Raw genomic sequence first — 16014 nt, forward strand, 5'->3', positions numbered from 1 at the left:
AAAAAAAAAAACAACCAAAAAACAAAGTTGGCTTTTTTGGCAGTGAGAAGACTAAATTCTCTTATGTAATCAAGAACACAGTAATAACAACATGAAACACAGGAAATTATTTTGATAAGAGAGAATCTTTGTTTCCACAAAAGGGAAGGGTTGGTAAAGATTACCCAAAAGGGGGGCACCTGGGTGGCTCAGTGGTTAAGTGTCTGCCTTTGGCTCAGGTCATGATCCCAGAGTTCTGGGATCAAGCCCCGCATCGGGCTCTCTGCTCCGCGGGAAGCCTGCTTCTCCCTCACCCACTCCCCCTGCTGTGTTCCCTCTCTCACTGTGTCTCTCTCTGTCGAATAAATAAATAAAATCTTTGGAAAAAAAAAAAAAAAAGATTACCCAAAAAGTAAAGAAGAACCTTTCATGATCTCTTGTTATAAGCAGACCACTAATCCAAGAAATATTGTTGCTTGAGCAGAGAGAAAACCAAATTCTAGTTTTACATTAGTATTTTACTGATGGTAAAGGTCATTTCAAAAACTTTGTATACAAACCCATTTAATCTTAGCCAGCTTTGACCTACAACTTCTTATATCCATTCAGATTCTTGTTCTATACCTTCCCTTTTTTGAAAATGTAACTCTAGAATAAAATTACTATCCTCCTTTCCTTAACAAAAACAAATCCTACATTCTTTGCATACTTTTCATGTGAAACACATGGTATTTTCCTTCTTTGTATACAAAGTTGTTTCCCATCACTCTTATTTTTTGTAGTAGTTTTGTTTTCATATACTGATTATAAATTTTAGCCATTTGCAACCTTTATTTTATAGAGAAAACTAGGATAAATGATTATGAATCATCAGTCATACACCAGCATTCTGTAACAGATCAGCAAGTTTTATGAATATGCCAAGTTATAATCTATAGCGGTATATACTCTGAATAGTACAAATACATTTTTTTTAAAAGATTTTATTTATTTGACAGAGAGAGAGACAGCCAGGGAGGGAACACAAGTGGGGGGAGTGGGAGAGGGAGAAGCAGGCTTCCTGCCAGGCAGGGAGCCAGACACAGAACCCTGGGATCATGACCTGAGCCAAAGGCAGACACTTAAGGACTGAGCCACTCAGGCATCGCACAAATACATTTTTTAAAGATTTTATTTATTTATTTGAGATAGAGAGCGAGAGACAGCACATGCAGGGGGAGGGGCAGAGAAAGAGGGAGAAGCAAGCTCCCTGCCGTATTGGGGGCGAGGTGCTCTGGGGGCGGGGTGCTCGGTCCCAGGACCTCAGGATCACAACCTGAGCCAAAGGCAGATACTTAAGCAACTGAGTCACCCAGGCGCCCTAAAACTTAAACTATAATTAATAATGACTGTTTCAGCACTTTATCTTATGTAGAAGTCATTTACATATTCAATGAATATCTGTTATTTGACTTAACTTGGCATAACTCTAAGGTACCAAGTTATCAGAAGTGTCTTTGGAGACAGTTTTTAGAAGCAGATATGTATATACAAATATATTTTAAGTAATCTCTACCCTCAACATGGGGCTCGAACTCACGACCCTAAGATCAAGAGTCATATGCTCTACTGACTGAGCCAGCCAGGCACTCGGAGGCAGATATATTATAAAACACGAAGATTGTTGAGGGGTGCCTCAGTGGCTCGGCTGGGTGACCCGCTCTTGATTTCAGCTCAGGTCATGATCTCAGAGTCATGGAATCAGCCCTGCATTGGGCTCCTAGCTCCATGGGGAGTCTGCTTGAGGTTCTTTCCCTCTCTCTCTCTGCCTCTCCTCACCCTTGTGCTCTCTCTCTCTCTCTCTCAAATAAGTAAATAAATCTTTAAGTAAAGAATAGGAACTCAGTTTGATGAAAATCAGATTTATCATATGTGTAATCTTAAACATTGAATAGATAAAATATTAATTTATTTGACTAAGAAGCCAAAGTAGAATAAAAATGTATGTTTGTATTACATTTAATGTTGATAACACTGAAGATATACCTGTTTCATTAAATCAATAATATTAAGTTAGTCTTATTTACCAGAGATTACCCAAATTATGTAAACCTGAAAAACAGTTGAGTTGATTCTTCTATTTCTGGGAGTTTGGGGAAGATTTAATTTATTTAAGTGCTTATTTTTCTCTAAGCCAATTAGTTAAAGCTAGAACTACTTTAAGGGATTTTTTTTTTTTAAGATTTTTTATTTATTCATTTGACGGACAGAGATCACAAGTAGGCCTAGAGGCAGGCAGAAAGGAGGAAGCAGGCTCTCCGTGGAGCCGAGAACCTGACGCGGGGCTCGATCCCAGGACCCCGGGACCATGACCCGAGCCGAAGGCAGAGGCTCCAACCCACTGAGCCACCCAGGTGCCCCTTTAAGGGATCTTATAAATTAATTTGGTGATACCATCTGGAGGTAGAGAAATGCTATACAGACACACACACACACACACACACACACACACCCGTGCATCATACGTAAATAAACATACAGACAGATGTAAATGGAGATCTTATGTTTTTCATTTAAAATTTTTAGCCATGGGCGCCTGGGTGGTTCAGTTGGTTAAGACTGCCTTCGGCTCAGGTCATGATCCCGGAGTCCCGGGATCGAGTCCCACTTCGGGCTCCCAGCTCTGCGGGGAATCTGCTTCTCCCTCTGACCTTTCCCCTCTTCATGCTCTCTCTCTCTCTCTCTCTCAAATAAGTAAATACATAAAATCTTTAAAAAAAATAAGTAAAACTTTGAGCCATGCATCAGGCATAAATACAATTCTATAAAGCTCACTAGTTTACATAAGAATTGGACCTTGTCTTTGTTTCATTTGATATTTTTATCTGGATTGTGTTTCTAGCAGACAGAACAGGTTAGTTACCTGTTCAACGTGGGGGCTAAAGCTTTTCACCAGTGTTCACGGAGGAGGCCTTTAAGATCTTTTTGCCCTGATATATAATCTTATGGAGGCCATGGACTAAATGTCTGTTTCCAGTTAGCTTTTTTGTTTTCTTTTTCAACCTCAGGTGGTTACTTTTGGGGGTTCCTGAGTCCTTTGAGAGCTCCCAGTGGGGCAGGGCGTTCTTTGTGGCAGTGACTATGGGAGCTAAAGGGCTGGAAGTGAGGGGAAAGTCTGGCAGGCTGGACGGGAAGGAGGAGGTAGGGGCTTCCAGGGGTCAGATCAGAGGATGCAAGGGAGTTGGAGAGAGAACAAAAGGCAGGACAGGAGGAAGGAGGAGTGGAGGGGATGAAAGGGAGAGGTCTCAGGAGCCACTCTGGGGAGATCTGCAGTTTCCCATGAATGCCACTGAGGTTCCAAATTACCCTTAGCGAAGTTATGCTGATCAGAAAGGAAGCGGACAGAATTAGCACCATGGTGACACACTGTCAGCCGGGGTGTGAGAAGGGGGTTTCAGTCAATGGAGAAGCTCCCCGTGGGAGGAGCAGGATCAACCAGAGAGACAAAGAGGCCTCCCCAGCAGCCAGGAAGTACTTCCAGCCCCAGAGCTGCTGTTTGGAAGCCTGGCCTCTCACCCAGCCTCTGAGAGTATATTCAGAATCATTAAACTGAGACCTGCCCTCACTGCCATAGTGGATGTTTGTCAGGAGCACTGGATCAGGAGTCAGAATCACCACCAGATGCCCTAAATGAGCGGCAGACCAGAGACGGAACAAAGGGCTGCCATCCAGCGTGCGAGGAGTAAGATGGGGGAGTCCTCATTCAGTTTGCACACAGGGGCAGGGCTGGAAGCAGGCAGCTGCTCGGGCTTTGCTGAAACTGCCCGTGCACTGCCAGAACTCTCCCAGTACCCAGGCAGCGCAATATCTTGGGTTTTGTCCTAGACGGCTGGCCAGTGGGGCAGGTAGCCAACCATCCCACCCTGGCAGGCATCTCCTGGCCCACTCCACCCCCATCTTTTCTGTTCTCCCCACAAGGATCCTGGCCAGCCTGCCTGTTTTTGCCCCCAGAATGTTCTGTGCACTCTGAGGCCTGGCCTCCATTCAGAGCCAAGACAGCTGGCCCTGTTTCTAGTGCATGAGTCCATTGACCAGAAGAGGGGCTGGGCCTAGGGTGGGGGTCCTCCAAGAAGCAGGGGCTGAGACGGTGTCAGAAGTGACTGGGGGAGCTGGGATGCTTGGCGCTGCAGCTCTTGGTCAGGGAGGGGGCCTGAGTTCCTTCTGGCCTGGACTTTTCTTCTGTTGCTCCTGCAGCCTCAGGCACAAGCACAAGCATCCTGGCCCTCCCTAGTTTCCAGAACGAGCGTGGGCAGAGACTTGCTCTTCAGAAGGAGGTGATGGCAGCGTGGGCCTAACAGCAGATTCAGAGCCTCACAAAGGGACCAAAAGTTCTAGTGCACTTTCACAGGTTTTTTTAAATGAGCCTAGGAACGATGTCATACAATTGATTCATCATTTTACAGAACTCTAAGAGTCTCGGTAACGTATCCACCGACGGTTGCTTGCGATGTATTTATGAAAAACATTTGCATTTCCTTTAGAGAAAAAAAGAGTGTCATCTAGGATACGTTACATGGGTAAAAAGATCACTGAGCAGCTGACAAAAGGGTAGGCCATCTGGCTACGACACAGAGAGAGACAGAAGCACCTCCGAGCTGGCCATCCTGCAGGGCTGGAGTTTAAGAGCGGAGTGGACAAGGGAGGGGCAGACTCAGCAGGGAGTGGAGCCCCCACACCCCCACACACACGCACTGGGGGCCCAGGTCTCAGTGAAATTGTGCTGTGTGTCAGGCTGTATGTGGGGAAGCACTTTGGTCACAAAGGATCATGGAACTGAAGGTCCCGGGACCAATGGCTCTGGGTGTTAGGGGCCCATCCTCCTGTCCTTCACCTTGGTTCAAGGGTGGCTGGGGGTCTTGGCCCAGCTGCCAAGCATCTTGCTTGCCCCCTTTGGGTCTGGACGATGATAAATGGTAATCAGAGTTGAGGGAAGCTACAGTTTCATGGTTGCTGGGGGAAATACTGAAGAACCAGCTTATGATAAGGAGGGTTTGGGGCTGGGTGTTATTTTTGCTGTGTGTGGAGAGAGGTCTGTGGAGAGGTGGATGCTGGCTGAGGTGGATGCTGGCTATACACTGTAGGCCTGTTGGAAGGAAGCAGACGGGGCAGGCAGACTCTGCTGAGACAGGAAGGCCCCTTCCCCTGCCTCCAAGAAGGACCATGAATGTGGAGGCAGGTGTCCAAGCTGTACCCGTCCTCCCAGCTGCCCCCCAGGGCCAATCAGCAGGGTTAGAGCAAGAGATGCCTGAGTGCCCTGAATCCCCCAGGGAGATGGGAGCAGCACTTGATTTTCTGGATCCTGCTTCCTTATGGGGAATGGCATGTCCCTTTTCCATTTTTAGAACAGGAAGGGCCAGAAACGGGGTTGTCCATTTTGTTTGTTTCCCAGTGTTCTTTTTCCTACAGTAAAACACACAAGTTATGAGGCGCCTGGCTGGCTCAGTCGATGGAGCAGGCAACTCTTCATCTTGGGTTTGTAAGTTCAAGCCCCACATGGGGTATAGAGATTACTTAAAAATAAAATCTTAAAAAAAAATACTTAAGCTAAAATTTGCCATTTTAGCCATTTCAGTGTTACAGGTGTACAATTCAGTGGTATTAAGTACATTCACAGCATCGTGTAACCATTGTGACTATTTCCAGAACTTTCTCATCATCCCCCAAACAAACACCATACCCATTCAGGAGTAATTCCCTGACCCCTCCACCTGACTCCAGCAGCTTCTGTTCTACTTTCTTTCTCTGTGGATTTGCCTGCCTTACAAAGTTCACAGAAGTGAACTATATGTATCTATCTATATCTATATTTTTATCATATAGTATATTTTTATATTTATATATATTTATTTGTATAAATTTATATCATATATATATTATCATGTAGTATCTATCTATATTTTTTTTACGTACCATAACATCTTCCACGGTTCATCCAAGTGGTAGCATGAATCAGTGTTTCATTCATGTTAGTGACGAAGTGCAATTCATCCTGGGGACGCAACACGTCCCTTCTTCTGTGGATAGATGGGCTGTTTGCCCCGTTTGGCTGTTGAGAATAATGCCGCGGGGAACATCGGGGCAGTGGTTTCGGTTCAAGTCCCTGCTTCCAGTTCTTTGGAATGTGCACCCAGGAGTGGAGTTGCTGGTCATAGGTTAGTTCGATATTTAACTTTTCGAGAAACCACCAAACTGCTTTCCACAGCAGCTGCACCGTTTCTCACTGCTGTCAGCAGCCCACAAGGGTTCTGGTTTTCCCACATCCTCGTCAACATTGTTATTTAACATTTACCAATTTTTTTTGGGAAATGAGCCACCTTAATGGGTGTAAAGTGGTATCTCGGGTGGTTTCAGTTTGCATTTCCATAATGACTAATGATGTTGAGCATTTTTCCACGTGCGTATTATTGGTCATTTGTAGATCTTTGGAGAAATGTCCTTTGCCCATTTTCTCATTGGGTTGTTTGTCTTTTTGTTGTTGCAAAATAGGAATTCTTTATATAATCAAGACCACCTTTTTTTTTTTTTTGAGAGAGAGAGAGAGAGAGAGAGCGCGACCGTGTGGCACAAGCAGGGGGAGGGGCAGAGAGAGAGAAAATTCCAAACAGACTCCCCGCTCAGCACAGAGCCCCACATGGGGCTCTATCCCACGACCCTGAGATCATGACCTAAGCGGAAACCAAGAGTCAGATGCTTAAATGACTGAGCCATCCAGGTGCCCCTGTATATTTAAGATATTAAACCCTTATCAGATGTATGATTTGCAAATATTTTCTCCCATTCTGTGGGTTTTCCTTTCGTTCTTTTGATAATGTCCTTTGATGCTTTTAATTTTAATGAAATTCAATTTATTTTTCTTTTGTTGCCTGTGCTTTTGGTGTCATGTGTAAGAATCCATTGCCAAATTCAAGGTCATGAAGATTTACTATGTTTTCTTCTAAGAGTTTTATAGTTTTAGCTCTGAAAATCAAGGCTTTGATCCATTTTGAGTTCCTTTTTGTATGTGGTGTATGAGAGTCCAACTTAATTTTTTTGCATGTGGAAATCTGTCCCCAAGCCATTTATTAGAGAAACTGTTCTTTCCTCTTGAGTGGTCCTGGCACTCTTGTTAAAAAATCATTTGATCATAGACTGGGGGTTTATTTCTGGCCTCTCTGTTCTGTTCTGTTGGTTTATATGTTTACCTTATGCTAGTACCACACTATTTTATTTACTGTAGCTTTGTGGTAAGTTTTGAAATCAGGAAGTAGGAGTCCTCCGACTTTGTTCTTTCTCCAGTTGTTGTGGCTCTTTGAATTTGAAATGACCTTTTGGAGGACTTTTCTATTCCTACAAAAGATGCCATTGCAGTTTTGATGGGAATTGCACTGTATCTGTAGATGACTTTCATAGTGACATCTTAACAATATCAGATCTTCCAGTCCATGAACATGGGATGTCTTTCCATTAATTTGTGTCTCCCTTTATTTCTTTCATGCTCTCATGATACTAAATGTATCATCTGTGGAAGCCTTATAAAGGCCTAGCCTCTTCGGCCAAACCCTGAAGTCCGTGCGCAGCTTCTCCCTGCACTGCTACCCTGAGGTCAACAGCCACGAGAGATAGGAGACCCAGGATCCTGCACCGAAGCTTTGCCTCCAGCCCTCGATGTGGTCAAGAAGCCATGTTTGAGACTGTGCTCGGCGAGCCACTTAAAAACTTTCCCTTATGGCTTGTTTTGAACCTATACAGAACAGAGAGGATCTGAGAGTGCTGCTTGGCTTCCGTGCTCTGGCCTCCTGGCCTGGCGTTGAGTTTCCTTTATCCTCCCGACGATTCCCTCTCCCCCCAGAGTGGTTTAAAGTCCCAGCATTGCCCTTTCTATTTGCATATCTGTTAGGTAACCAGGACTCAGAGCCAAAGCAGAGCCTCCCCCCAGGTTGCAGCCCTCCCTGTGCCCTCTTGTAAGCCCCGAGGCACACAGTGCTGTGCAGTTATAAACAGACCTAGAGATTAGCGATTTACAAGCCAGGTTTTTAACACAAGCCAAGTATTACAGAGATTGAAATTTATAGTTTATGACTCTAGAGTCCATCAAATAATGGGATACCTAAGTAGAATATTACTTCTCATTTTTGATATTTTGATTATTTCCAACATTTACTGGGTATTTTTTTAAATGCAGAGAATAAAACAGTGGTGCGTTGTAGCATCACCCAAACAGTGATATGGGTAATAATGGTAATGACAAATAAAGCAACACAGATGTGTGGTTAGGAAATCCTGAGCGGTAGAAAGTTCTAGCTCCTTCAGGCTGCAGGGGCCTCCCCTCGCTGTTTCCTGTCGGCTGTCCATTAGAAGAGAGATACTCTACCCTTATCCACTGTATCCTCCCCTGCCTCACCCCGTGTTTTCCCCTCACCAGCCCCCTGGGTCACGGTCGATGCTGCCTCTCAGTGGGCCCTTGCCCAGGGTGGGCCCCAGAGCTACGGCAGACAAGACTTCTGAGGTGTACTCTTTCTGGCACGGTGGGGCCAAGGCGCACACCCTGGGCAGGGACACTGCCTCTGGTGCTGAGACCTGCCACATCTGCTCAGGACTTCAGGCCTTCTGCTGTTGTCTGTGTCCCTGGGGTCCCAGGCTGACATCTCCCTACCTCTTTGGGGCCTTCAGCTGAGGACAGAAGGGTGAAGTGCTGCCCTAGGGGACAAGGCTGGCCTAGAGGAAGAGGCCCAGATATCTGGACCCAGGTCATTTTCAGGTTATGGTTTCCATTGGTGATATCTCCCATCCAAGTACTAACCAGGCCCGACCCTGCTTAGCTCCCGAGATCAGATGAGATCGGGCGCGTTCAGGGTGGTATGGCCGTAGACTCCATTGGTGATATCTAAAGGCAAAAGAATCCTGCACCAATTTTCTCTGCTTTGCTGCTGAGCTCAGAGAAGGAGTGCACACACCTGCCCTTCAGCACGGAGGGCAGGAGGCGGCTGGGAGAGCGGCTCCGAAAGTCAGGGTGGCCCCTGGGAGCAGAAGAGCAAGTGTGGGCCGAGGGTTGGGGCCCATTGTGGCTGCACTCCGACCCGTTGATAAAGTATTCCGTGTGGGTAGACCACAATGCCTAAAACACCAGAATCTGGGTGTCCATACTCACTTGGGACAGAGCCTCAGTTTCCTACTCCTCTGCCCTGTTCCCCAAACCACCCACCGTCTCCTCATGGTCCTGCGTGGTGGGGTTGAGGGCCCTCAGTGTTCCTCCAGTGCTCTTCCCACCAAGGCCCTCAGCCTGCCTGCTCTCCTGGATGTGCCTTTCTGAAACAGAGCCTCTAGGAAAGCAAGGCCCTGCGTGGCTGCTGGGGTTCCATGGCCCTTCCTTGTGAGTCACCTGTGAGCGACCATTGGCCCCAACCAAAGCCTCCCATGTTCTTCTTTATTTTGTCCTTTCCCATTTTATAAGGTGTCTGGCCTGAACTCTGGCCATCTGCCCAGAATATTGTGAAGTCTGCTCCATGCCCGCCAATAGCCCAAGGCTGAGGGGCTCAACCTTGCCGGTGTCTCTAGGGGCCCCGTCTGGGTGGATCCCTAGCTACCTGAAGGGGGCTTGCCAGGCAGACGTGGTACCGTCCCCGTGGTTGTCTGCTATAGCTGGCGCGTCCCCTTTACCTATGGTGCAGGCGGCAGGTCTGGCCTTCACCAGGGACAGATGTAGCGTGGGTGGCTGTCCCCAGGGGGAGTGGCTAGTGGGTCTCTGCCTCCTGTGCCTGGCCTGGGGACTGCCTGTGTTCTTACCTGGAAATTCACTTAAAGGGCCGCAGACTCCTCCTGGTATGAGGACCCAAGAACACTATACGCAGATGGGGCCTCCCCTGTGCCCACCTCCATCAGGGCTGTCTGGGAGAGTATGCGGGGAGGAGGGCTGTGACTAGCAGGTCCCCAGGCAGGAGGGCCAGACCCAGCACCTGCTCTGTGCACCTGAGGGAGCAGCCCCAGGGGACTGCCCCAAACAGAAGGTCTGCCTTCCCCCAGCACTGAGATGAGCCGGGCCACTGGGACACATGGCTAAGCTCTTGAAGGCCCCCATCAGCAATGGGGGGCAATAGCAGCACCCCCAAACTGAGGAGAGGGTGGGTAAGCCAGGAGGGGCAGGTCTGCACTAATGCCGAGGGGCTGTGAGCCCCCAAGCCTGCTACGGGGCTTCCTGGCAGGCTGCAAAGCGCAGAAACCCACTGCCCTACGCCTGGCTCTCTTCCCTCCCCCTTCTCTCCCCTCCTCCTCACCCCACCCTATCCCTGCCCTGTCTCAGATGCCGGAGGCCCCACCCCTGCTGTTGGCGGCCTTCTCATTGGGCCTGGTGCTGCTGGTGCTTCTCTGCCTGCGACGCTGGGGCTTGGGCAAACTCCTTATCTCCTGGAACGAGTTGGTCCTACAGCCCCTCTACAACCTGTTCATGGGCGACACCAAGGAGCAGCGCATCCTGCGTCATGTGCTGCAACACGCAGTGGCCGGGGACCCGCAAAGTGTGCTGGAGGCCATCGATACCTATTGCTCACAAAAGGAGTGGGCTATGAATGTGGGTGACAAGAAAGGTGGGTAGTCCAGCTGGCAGGTAGCGGGCACGGGAAAGGGGACCTGGCGGGGGCAGCCCCGCCCTGGAAAAGGGAGGCCTGTTATTGCTGTGCTGCACCCCTGGGAGTTGGGCCCTGCGGACAGATAGGATAGCCATTGTCCAGTCCCCTTGGAGACTCTGACAGTGTCCAGCCCAGGGGGCCAAGATGCAGCCTGTGTGCATGGTGGCGTGAGGGCTTCCGCAGAGGGCAGCTCTGGGTTAGGACGAGTTGGGGTCCGGAACCAGGCAAAAGAGAGGGACCAGCTTGTGCTGAGACCCAGAGGCCAAAGGGACCAGCATGTGCTGAGACCCAGAGGCCTAAGGAACTCTGGAAGCTCTGAGGTTGTGTTTAGTGCGATGGTGGGGGGGTGGCGACGGTGGGGGTGGGGGTGGGGGAGGCAGTCATTGGTAGGGGCTGATGCTCCGTCTGGAAGGAGCAGGTTTGGGACCAGGAGTGGGTCATCTCCTCCCGCTGTGCTCACTCTCCCCTCTACCCCACAGGCCAGATCTTGGATGCAGTGGTGCAGGAGCAGCGCCCATCAGTGCTGCTGGAGCTGGGCGCCTACTGCGGCTACTCGGCCGTGCGCATGGCCCGCTTGCTGGAGCCCGGGGCCCGCCTGCTCACCATTGAGCTCGACCCTGACTACGCTGCCATCACCCAGCAGATGCTGGACTTCGCGGGCCTGCAGGACAGGGTGTGTGGCCGCCCTGGGGTGTAGAGTGCAGACACCCAGGTGCCAGGGGCTGGGTGCAAGGGGGAAGGGAAGGGCCTGGGTCACCCCAGCGTAGTTCTTTCATCCTGTCATACGTGGCCTTGTGCTGCCTCCCAAGCCATGTTTCCCAGAAACCCCCGCAGAGGAAACTCCCAAGGCTGTCCTTGGGTGGTGGGGTGGGGTGCAGAGTGGGGACTTGTCTCCCCAGAACCCCAAAGAAGAGTGGTGATGACCCTCAAGCTGGTGTCCAGGCAGAGCCGTCTGTGAGGACAGATACTGACAGAATGCTGTTCCAGGTCACCGTTGTGGTCGGGGCATCCCAGGATGTCATCCCCCAGCTGAAGAAGAAATACGACGTGGACACACTAGACATGGTCTTCCTCGACCACTGGAAGGACCGGTACCTGCCGGATACGCAGCTCCTGGAGGTGAGTTGTGCAGCTACCTGACCCACATGGGCCTCATTGCTGGCTGCTGGTGCAGGGGCAGCCCTGGCTGGCCCCAGCAGCAGAGGAGATTTGGGCAGGGAGTGTGGAGGGCCAGAGGGCGGCATGGAGATGGGAGGAAGGGGGTTCTAGGCAGAAGAAGTTGGCCAGGCCCGCTAGGTGGCCTAGGCTGGGTGACAGGGAGGGGTGAGCACCAATGGGGCATCTCCTGCCTGTTTTCCCCTGAGGCTCCTTATGGCGCATTCCTCTCCACCCCTTGGTCCCTGTCCTCACACCCCATCCTGTCCCAGCCCTCAGTGCTGCTGTTTGGCTAGCCCCAAGTGGTGACCAGAGAGGCTGCCTTGTCCCCATGTGGGGCACCAGGTGGGCCCTTCGTGAGCCGATGTACAGAGCTTATATTGATGATTACTACCTTCCCCTACCTGGGCGGTCAAGGTCACACTTACTGGCTCCTTGGCCTTCCACCGGGGGCTTGGAAGTTTTGCCCCACCCTGGCCTACCCCTTCTGGCAGTCAGCATGGAGTGATTCTGTGTTGTTTGTCCCGTGTTTACCCACCTCAGTTCCCCATGGGCTGGCCACTCTGCCTTGTGCAGTGGGACTATGAATGGGGGGATGCCTGGCCACCGGAGCTGTGGCGAGAGGTTGGCCAGGACCTTGTGCCCAGTGGATCTTGTCCAGACCTGGAAAGCCAGGAGCCTAGACATGGCAGGAGGGAACCTGCCCTGGCCTGGGGTCTAGGAGGGCACAGGATATCATGGGGATGGGCAGACCTAGGGCAGTAAGTCAGAGCCACACGTGGAGGCCTTGAACAGCACACACTGAGGGGAACATGGGGGGTTTTAAGCAGGTGAGGACAAGGTCAGATTTGTCCCCAGGAAAGGTCTCCATTGGGTGCATGGAGGGTGGGGAGGGATGGCCATAGAGGGTGGTACAGAGACCTGGACTCCATGGAGGTTCTGAGCTCTGAGAGTGGAGGGGGACAGGGGACTGGCCTGCTGAGACAGGTGGTCAGTGTGGCTGATGGCAAGGAGACCCCTGGGCCAGGAGCCAGGCAGCTATGTGTGGAGCATGGCCGGCTGGGGGAGGGCCCAGCCTCAGGCTGGGGGCATGAACCTGGAAATCAGATGTTGAAGGCAAAGGCCAGCCAGCCAACCCAGCTGGGCCTGCACAGGGAGGGAGGGATTTCAGCAGCTCTGGTGTATGTGATAATTGTGGGGCCTGCATTTATAGGAAAGTAGCAAATATTGCCGTTTAGTAACTAGGAAACTGATAGTTTTCTCAGTGCTGCTTGTTCAAAGCTGGTAATTATCTCAAAAGAAAAGAAGTCACGAATTGGGAATGGCTGTGCTTTTTTAAAATACACATTCTTTAGCCCTGCAGCTGGGCTCTGCCAGCCCTTGGCTTTTGCCCGGTCATCCCAGCTCTGCAGCAGCCCAGCTGTCCCTCTCTTGGCCGGGCTTGGAGGCCGGCAGGGGCAGGTGGCAATTTGAAATCAGATGGCTTCTCTGAGGAGGCCTCAATGCCGCATCTCACAGGCTCTCCACGGGGCTGCTTGGGTGTCCTCACAACCCCCGGCTGGGGTCGGGGGATGGAAACAGAAGAGGCAACAGGGGAGCTGTGGTCTCGGAAGGCATGCACCACCACTTTTGCCTCCTTCCCTTTGTTAGAAGCGAGTCACTAAGCCCAGCGCACTTCCAGTGGAAAAGGAACTGTGGACACAGTTTAAAACCATTATCCAGTACAGGCAGGGGTTGGCACAAGAGGTTTGCTCAGACTGGGTAGGCTTCTGGGCAGAGTTCTCCAGAGGGTCTGTGTCCTCTGTTGGGAGGCGTGTGATGCCTAGAGAAAGGCAGGATAGGTGCTGCCTTTTCCTTCCTGCTGTCTCCAGCTTCCTCAAGGGTGGGTAGGGCCCAGCACCCTCCAAATGTGCCCAGAGCTGCTTTCTTTCGTTCCTTCTTTCCTGGTCAACTCACTGGTTTTTAGGGTCTGATGACTTTCAGGCCACTGACTGACCCATCTTGAGCTCCTGCTCACCTTGTCCGCTTCTGGCTAGAGACCTAAGCCACCTTTCTGGGGCCTGGGCCAGGGCCGCCTGCTCTGGGACAGCTCTCCATTCTAGGTCTTTCTAGCCAAGACTGCTAGGGAGCTTTCTTTTTATATGAGGAAATGCTCCATGATTCACAGTGGTACTTTCTGTTCCACTCTGGTTCATGGGCTGTCCCTGGCCTCCCTGATCTCACAGCTCTGTTTTCCACTCTCGCTGGAGGATCCTTGGCTTCCCCCATACAGCCCACAGGCTGGAAGTGACCATGGCCTCCAGGAGCACTGAGACACTTGTAAGACTCTGTGCTAGGGCACATCCCTGGAGGGGTGCGGAGTTAAAGCCCGTGTTTTTAAACCACTTAGAGATGATCCATTGCATGTGGTCCTGTTGGCAATTTGAGACATGCCTGGGGTCACTCTGATTTTGCTTTTGATGTCTCAGATTGCTTATTATTTTTCTTTTAACTTTTATGATCATGTGAAAAAGCAGCTCTACACTTCCAAAATTAAATCTAGGACAAGGCAACTGGGGTGACCAACTGCCCTGGGCTGCCCCTCTCCCACAGGCAAGCATTTCCTCCCAAGCTTTCTTTCTGTTGTTTCCTATAAGCTGGGCAGCCTTGTCCCCAGCGCTCCTCCCTGGCCATGTCCAGCTGGTCCTTCCTTCTGCAGAGCTCCCAGGCCCAGATGCTGGTAGAGGGGTGTCTCACCTGCCAGACTTTGGGGATGTCCAGAGCAAACCTCTGTGGGTGGTGAGGTCTACCCCACCACTGCCCCCATCCCTGCAGGGTCACCCTGGTCGGGCTGTTGGGGATCTCCAGCGATGGCGCACAGTGGTAGCCAATGCACTGGGCACTAGGCAGCTCACCTGGAAAAGCCCCATGTTCCTGGCACCAGGTGACCGAAGGACCCGCTGGCCTGGAGTCGGGCCCGTGGCCTGAATCCTGGTTCTGTTGTCTCTTCCCACTTATTCCTCTGGCTATCGTTCCTGAACAACTGTGTGGCTGCCACATGCTGTTCTAGGGGCAGGGACACAGGACCTAATGGGGAGCGAAAGAGTTTCCCTCCCAGAGCCATATTCTGGAGGCAGGACTTGTGCGCAGCTGCCAGGGAGGAGATGGAAGGCAGTGGGGAGACCCTTGTGGCCCCAGGAGCTGGAGCAGGGCTGACTCTAGGCCAGGCACAGGCCAGTGTACAGACCCACCCTCTAGCCAAGAGCACTTACCCTCCCAGTTTGGGACTGGCTTGCTGGGTTCCTATCACCCTCACCCCTTCCCACCATCTTTTCCCTGCAGGAGTGTGGCCTGTTACGGAAAGGGACAGTGTTGCTGGCTGACAACGTCATCTGCCCAGGAACACCAGAATTCCTGGCATACGTGCGTGGGAACAGACACTTTGAGTGCACACACTTCCCTTCATACCTGGAGTACTCAAAGGAAATAGATGGCCTAGAGAAGGCTGTCTACCTTGGCCCGGGCACCCCAACTCAGCCTTGACCACCCACCCTGCTCCTGGATCCCTTGCCAAGCCTGCTTATGAAGGGCACCAGGGATGTGCTCCTGCCAAGCCACTTTTGTGGCTCTGGGGTCAAATGTACGACACTTGAGGCCTCTGAGCCACAAGCCTGCTGGTCCTGGCCCCTCTAGAGGGCAACTCTGGGCTGTCACCCCTGGTCTGCCCCAAGTGCAGCCAACTCACCATACACAGTCACTGCAATAAATCTGTAAAGTATGTTTGTGAGTACCAAATCAGGATGGGTGGTGCCCGTGACAGTGTCTCTCACTCCCACCAGCATTTCAATCAATAGGGTTTCTTACACGGATAGGTCTTCAGGCATCAACTTTGCAGTAGACCCTTGGTGTAGGAACATTTGGAAACCAATGGACTGTGCACTCGTAGTCTGTTCTTGAGGTTTGCCGTCACCAGGTGGCAGCAATGCCTCAGTGATGGCACCATGCCCAACAACTCACACCCACTTGTGATTCCTGGGTTCTTTGACTTCATTTTTAAGAATGAAATGCAACTTCTTTACTAAAATCAGCTATTAACAATCTTGTATACCGGTATCATGTTTAAAAGAAGCTAAAAGAGGAATTAAAATTTTAAATATTTACAAAGATCAACTTAGTGCTTCCTTTTAACTGCTTCCCCGCTCCTTCTTTCCTGTAGTGCTCCCCTTCGCTGGATGCTAATGCTGGCCTGGGGTACAGGGGC

At 50.9% G+C, this 16014-nt stretch overlaps 1 protein-coding gene across 3 annotated transcripts in view; it reads left to right on the plus strand.

Annotated features, from left to right (window-relative positions):
• The window catches only part of LOC111142576 (catechol-O-methyltransferase), a 21285-nt gene extending 5366 nt beyond the window's left edge, over positions 1-15919 (plus strand). For 2 of the 3 annotated variants that reach the window (XM_022495860.1, XM_022495859.1), the window contains exons 2-5: positions 10295-10577; positions 11099-11292; positions 11607-11738; positions 15096-15919. In XM_022495860.1, coding sequence (XP_022351568.1) covers positions 10295-10577; positions 11099-11292; positions 11607-11738; positions 15096-15296 — 810 coding nt within the window. In that variant the 3' untranslated portion in view covers positions 15297-15919. Of the gene's footprint in view, positions 1-8819; positions 10578-11098; positions 11293-11606; positions 11739-15095 lie in introns of those variants that run through there. The other variant, XM_022495858.1, reaches the window with a different exon arrangement.
• Positions 15920-16014: the final 95 nt, after the last annotated feature.

The sequence above is a fragment of the Enhydra lutris genome, unplaced genomic scaffold (genome assembly GCF_002288905.1).
Source record: "Enhydra lutris kenyoni isolate GAN:26980312 unplaced genomic scaffold, ASM228890v2 scaffoldscaffold8, whole genome shotgun sequence".
Classification (NCBI taxonomy): Eukaryota; Metazoa; Chordata; class Mammalia; order Carnivora; family Mustelidae; genus Enhydra; species Enhydra lutris.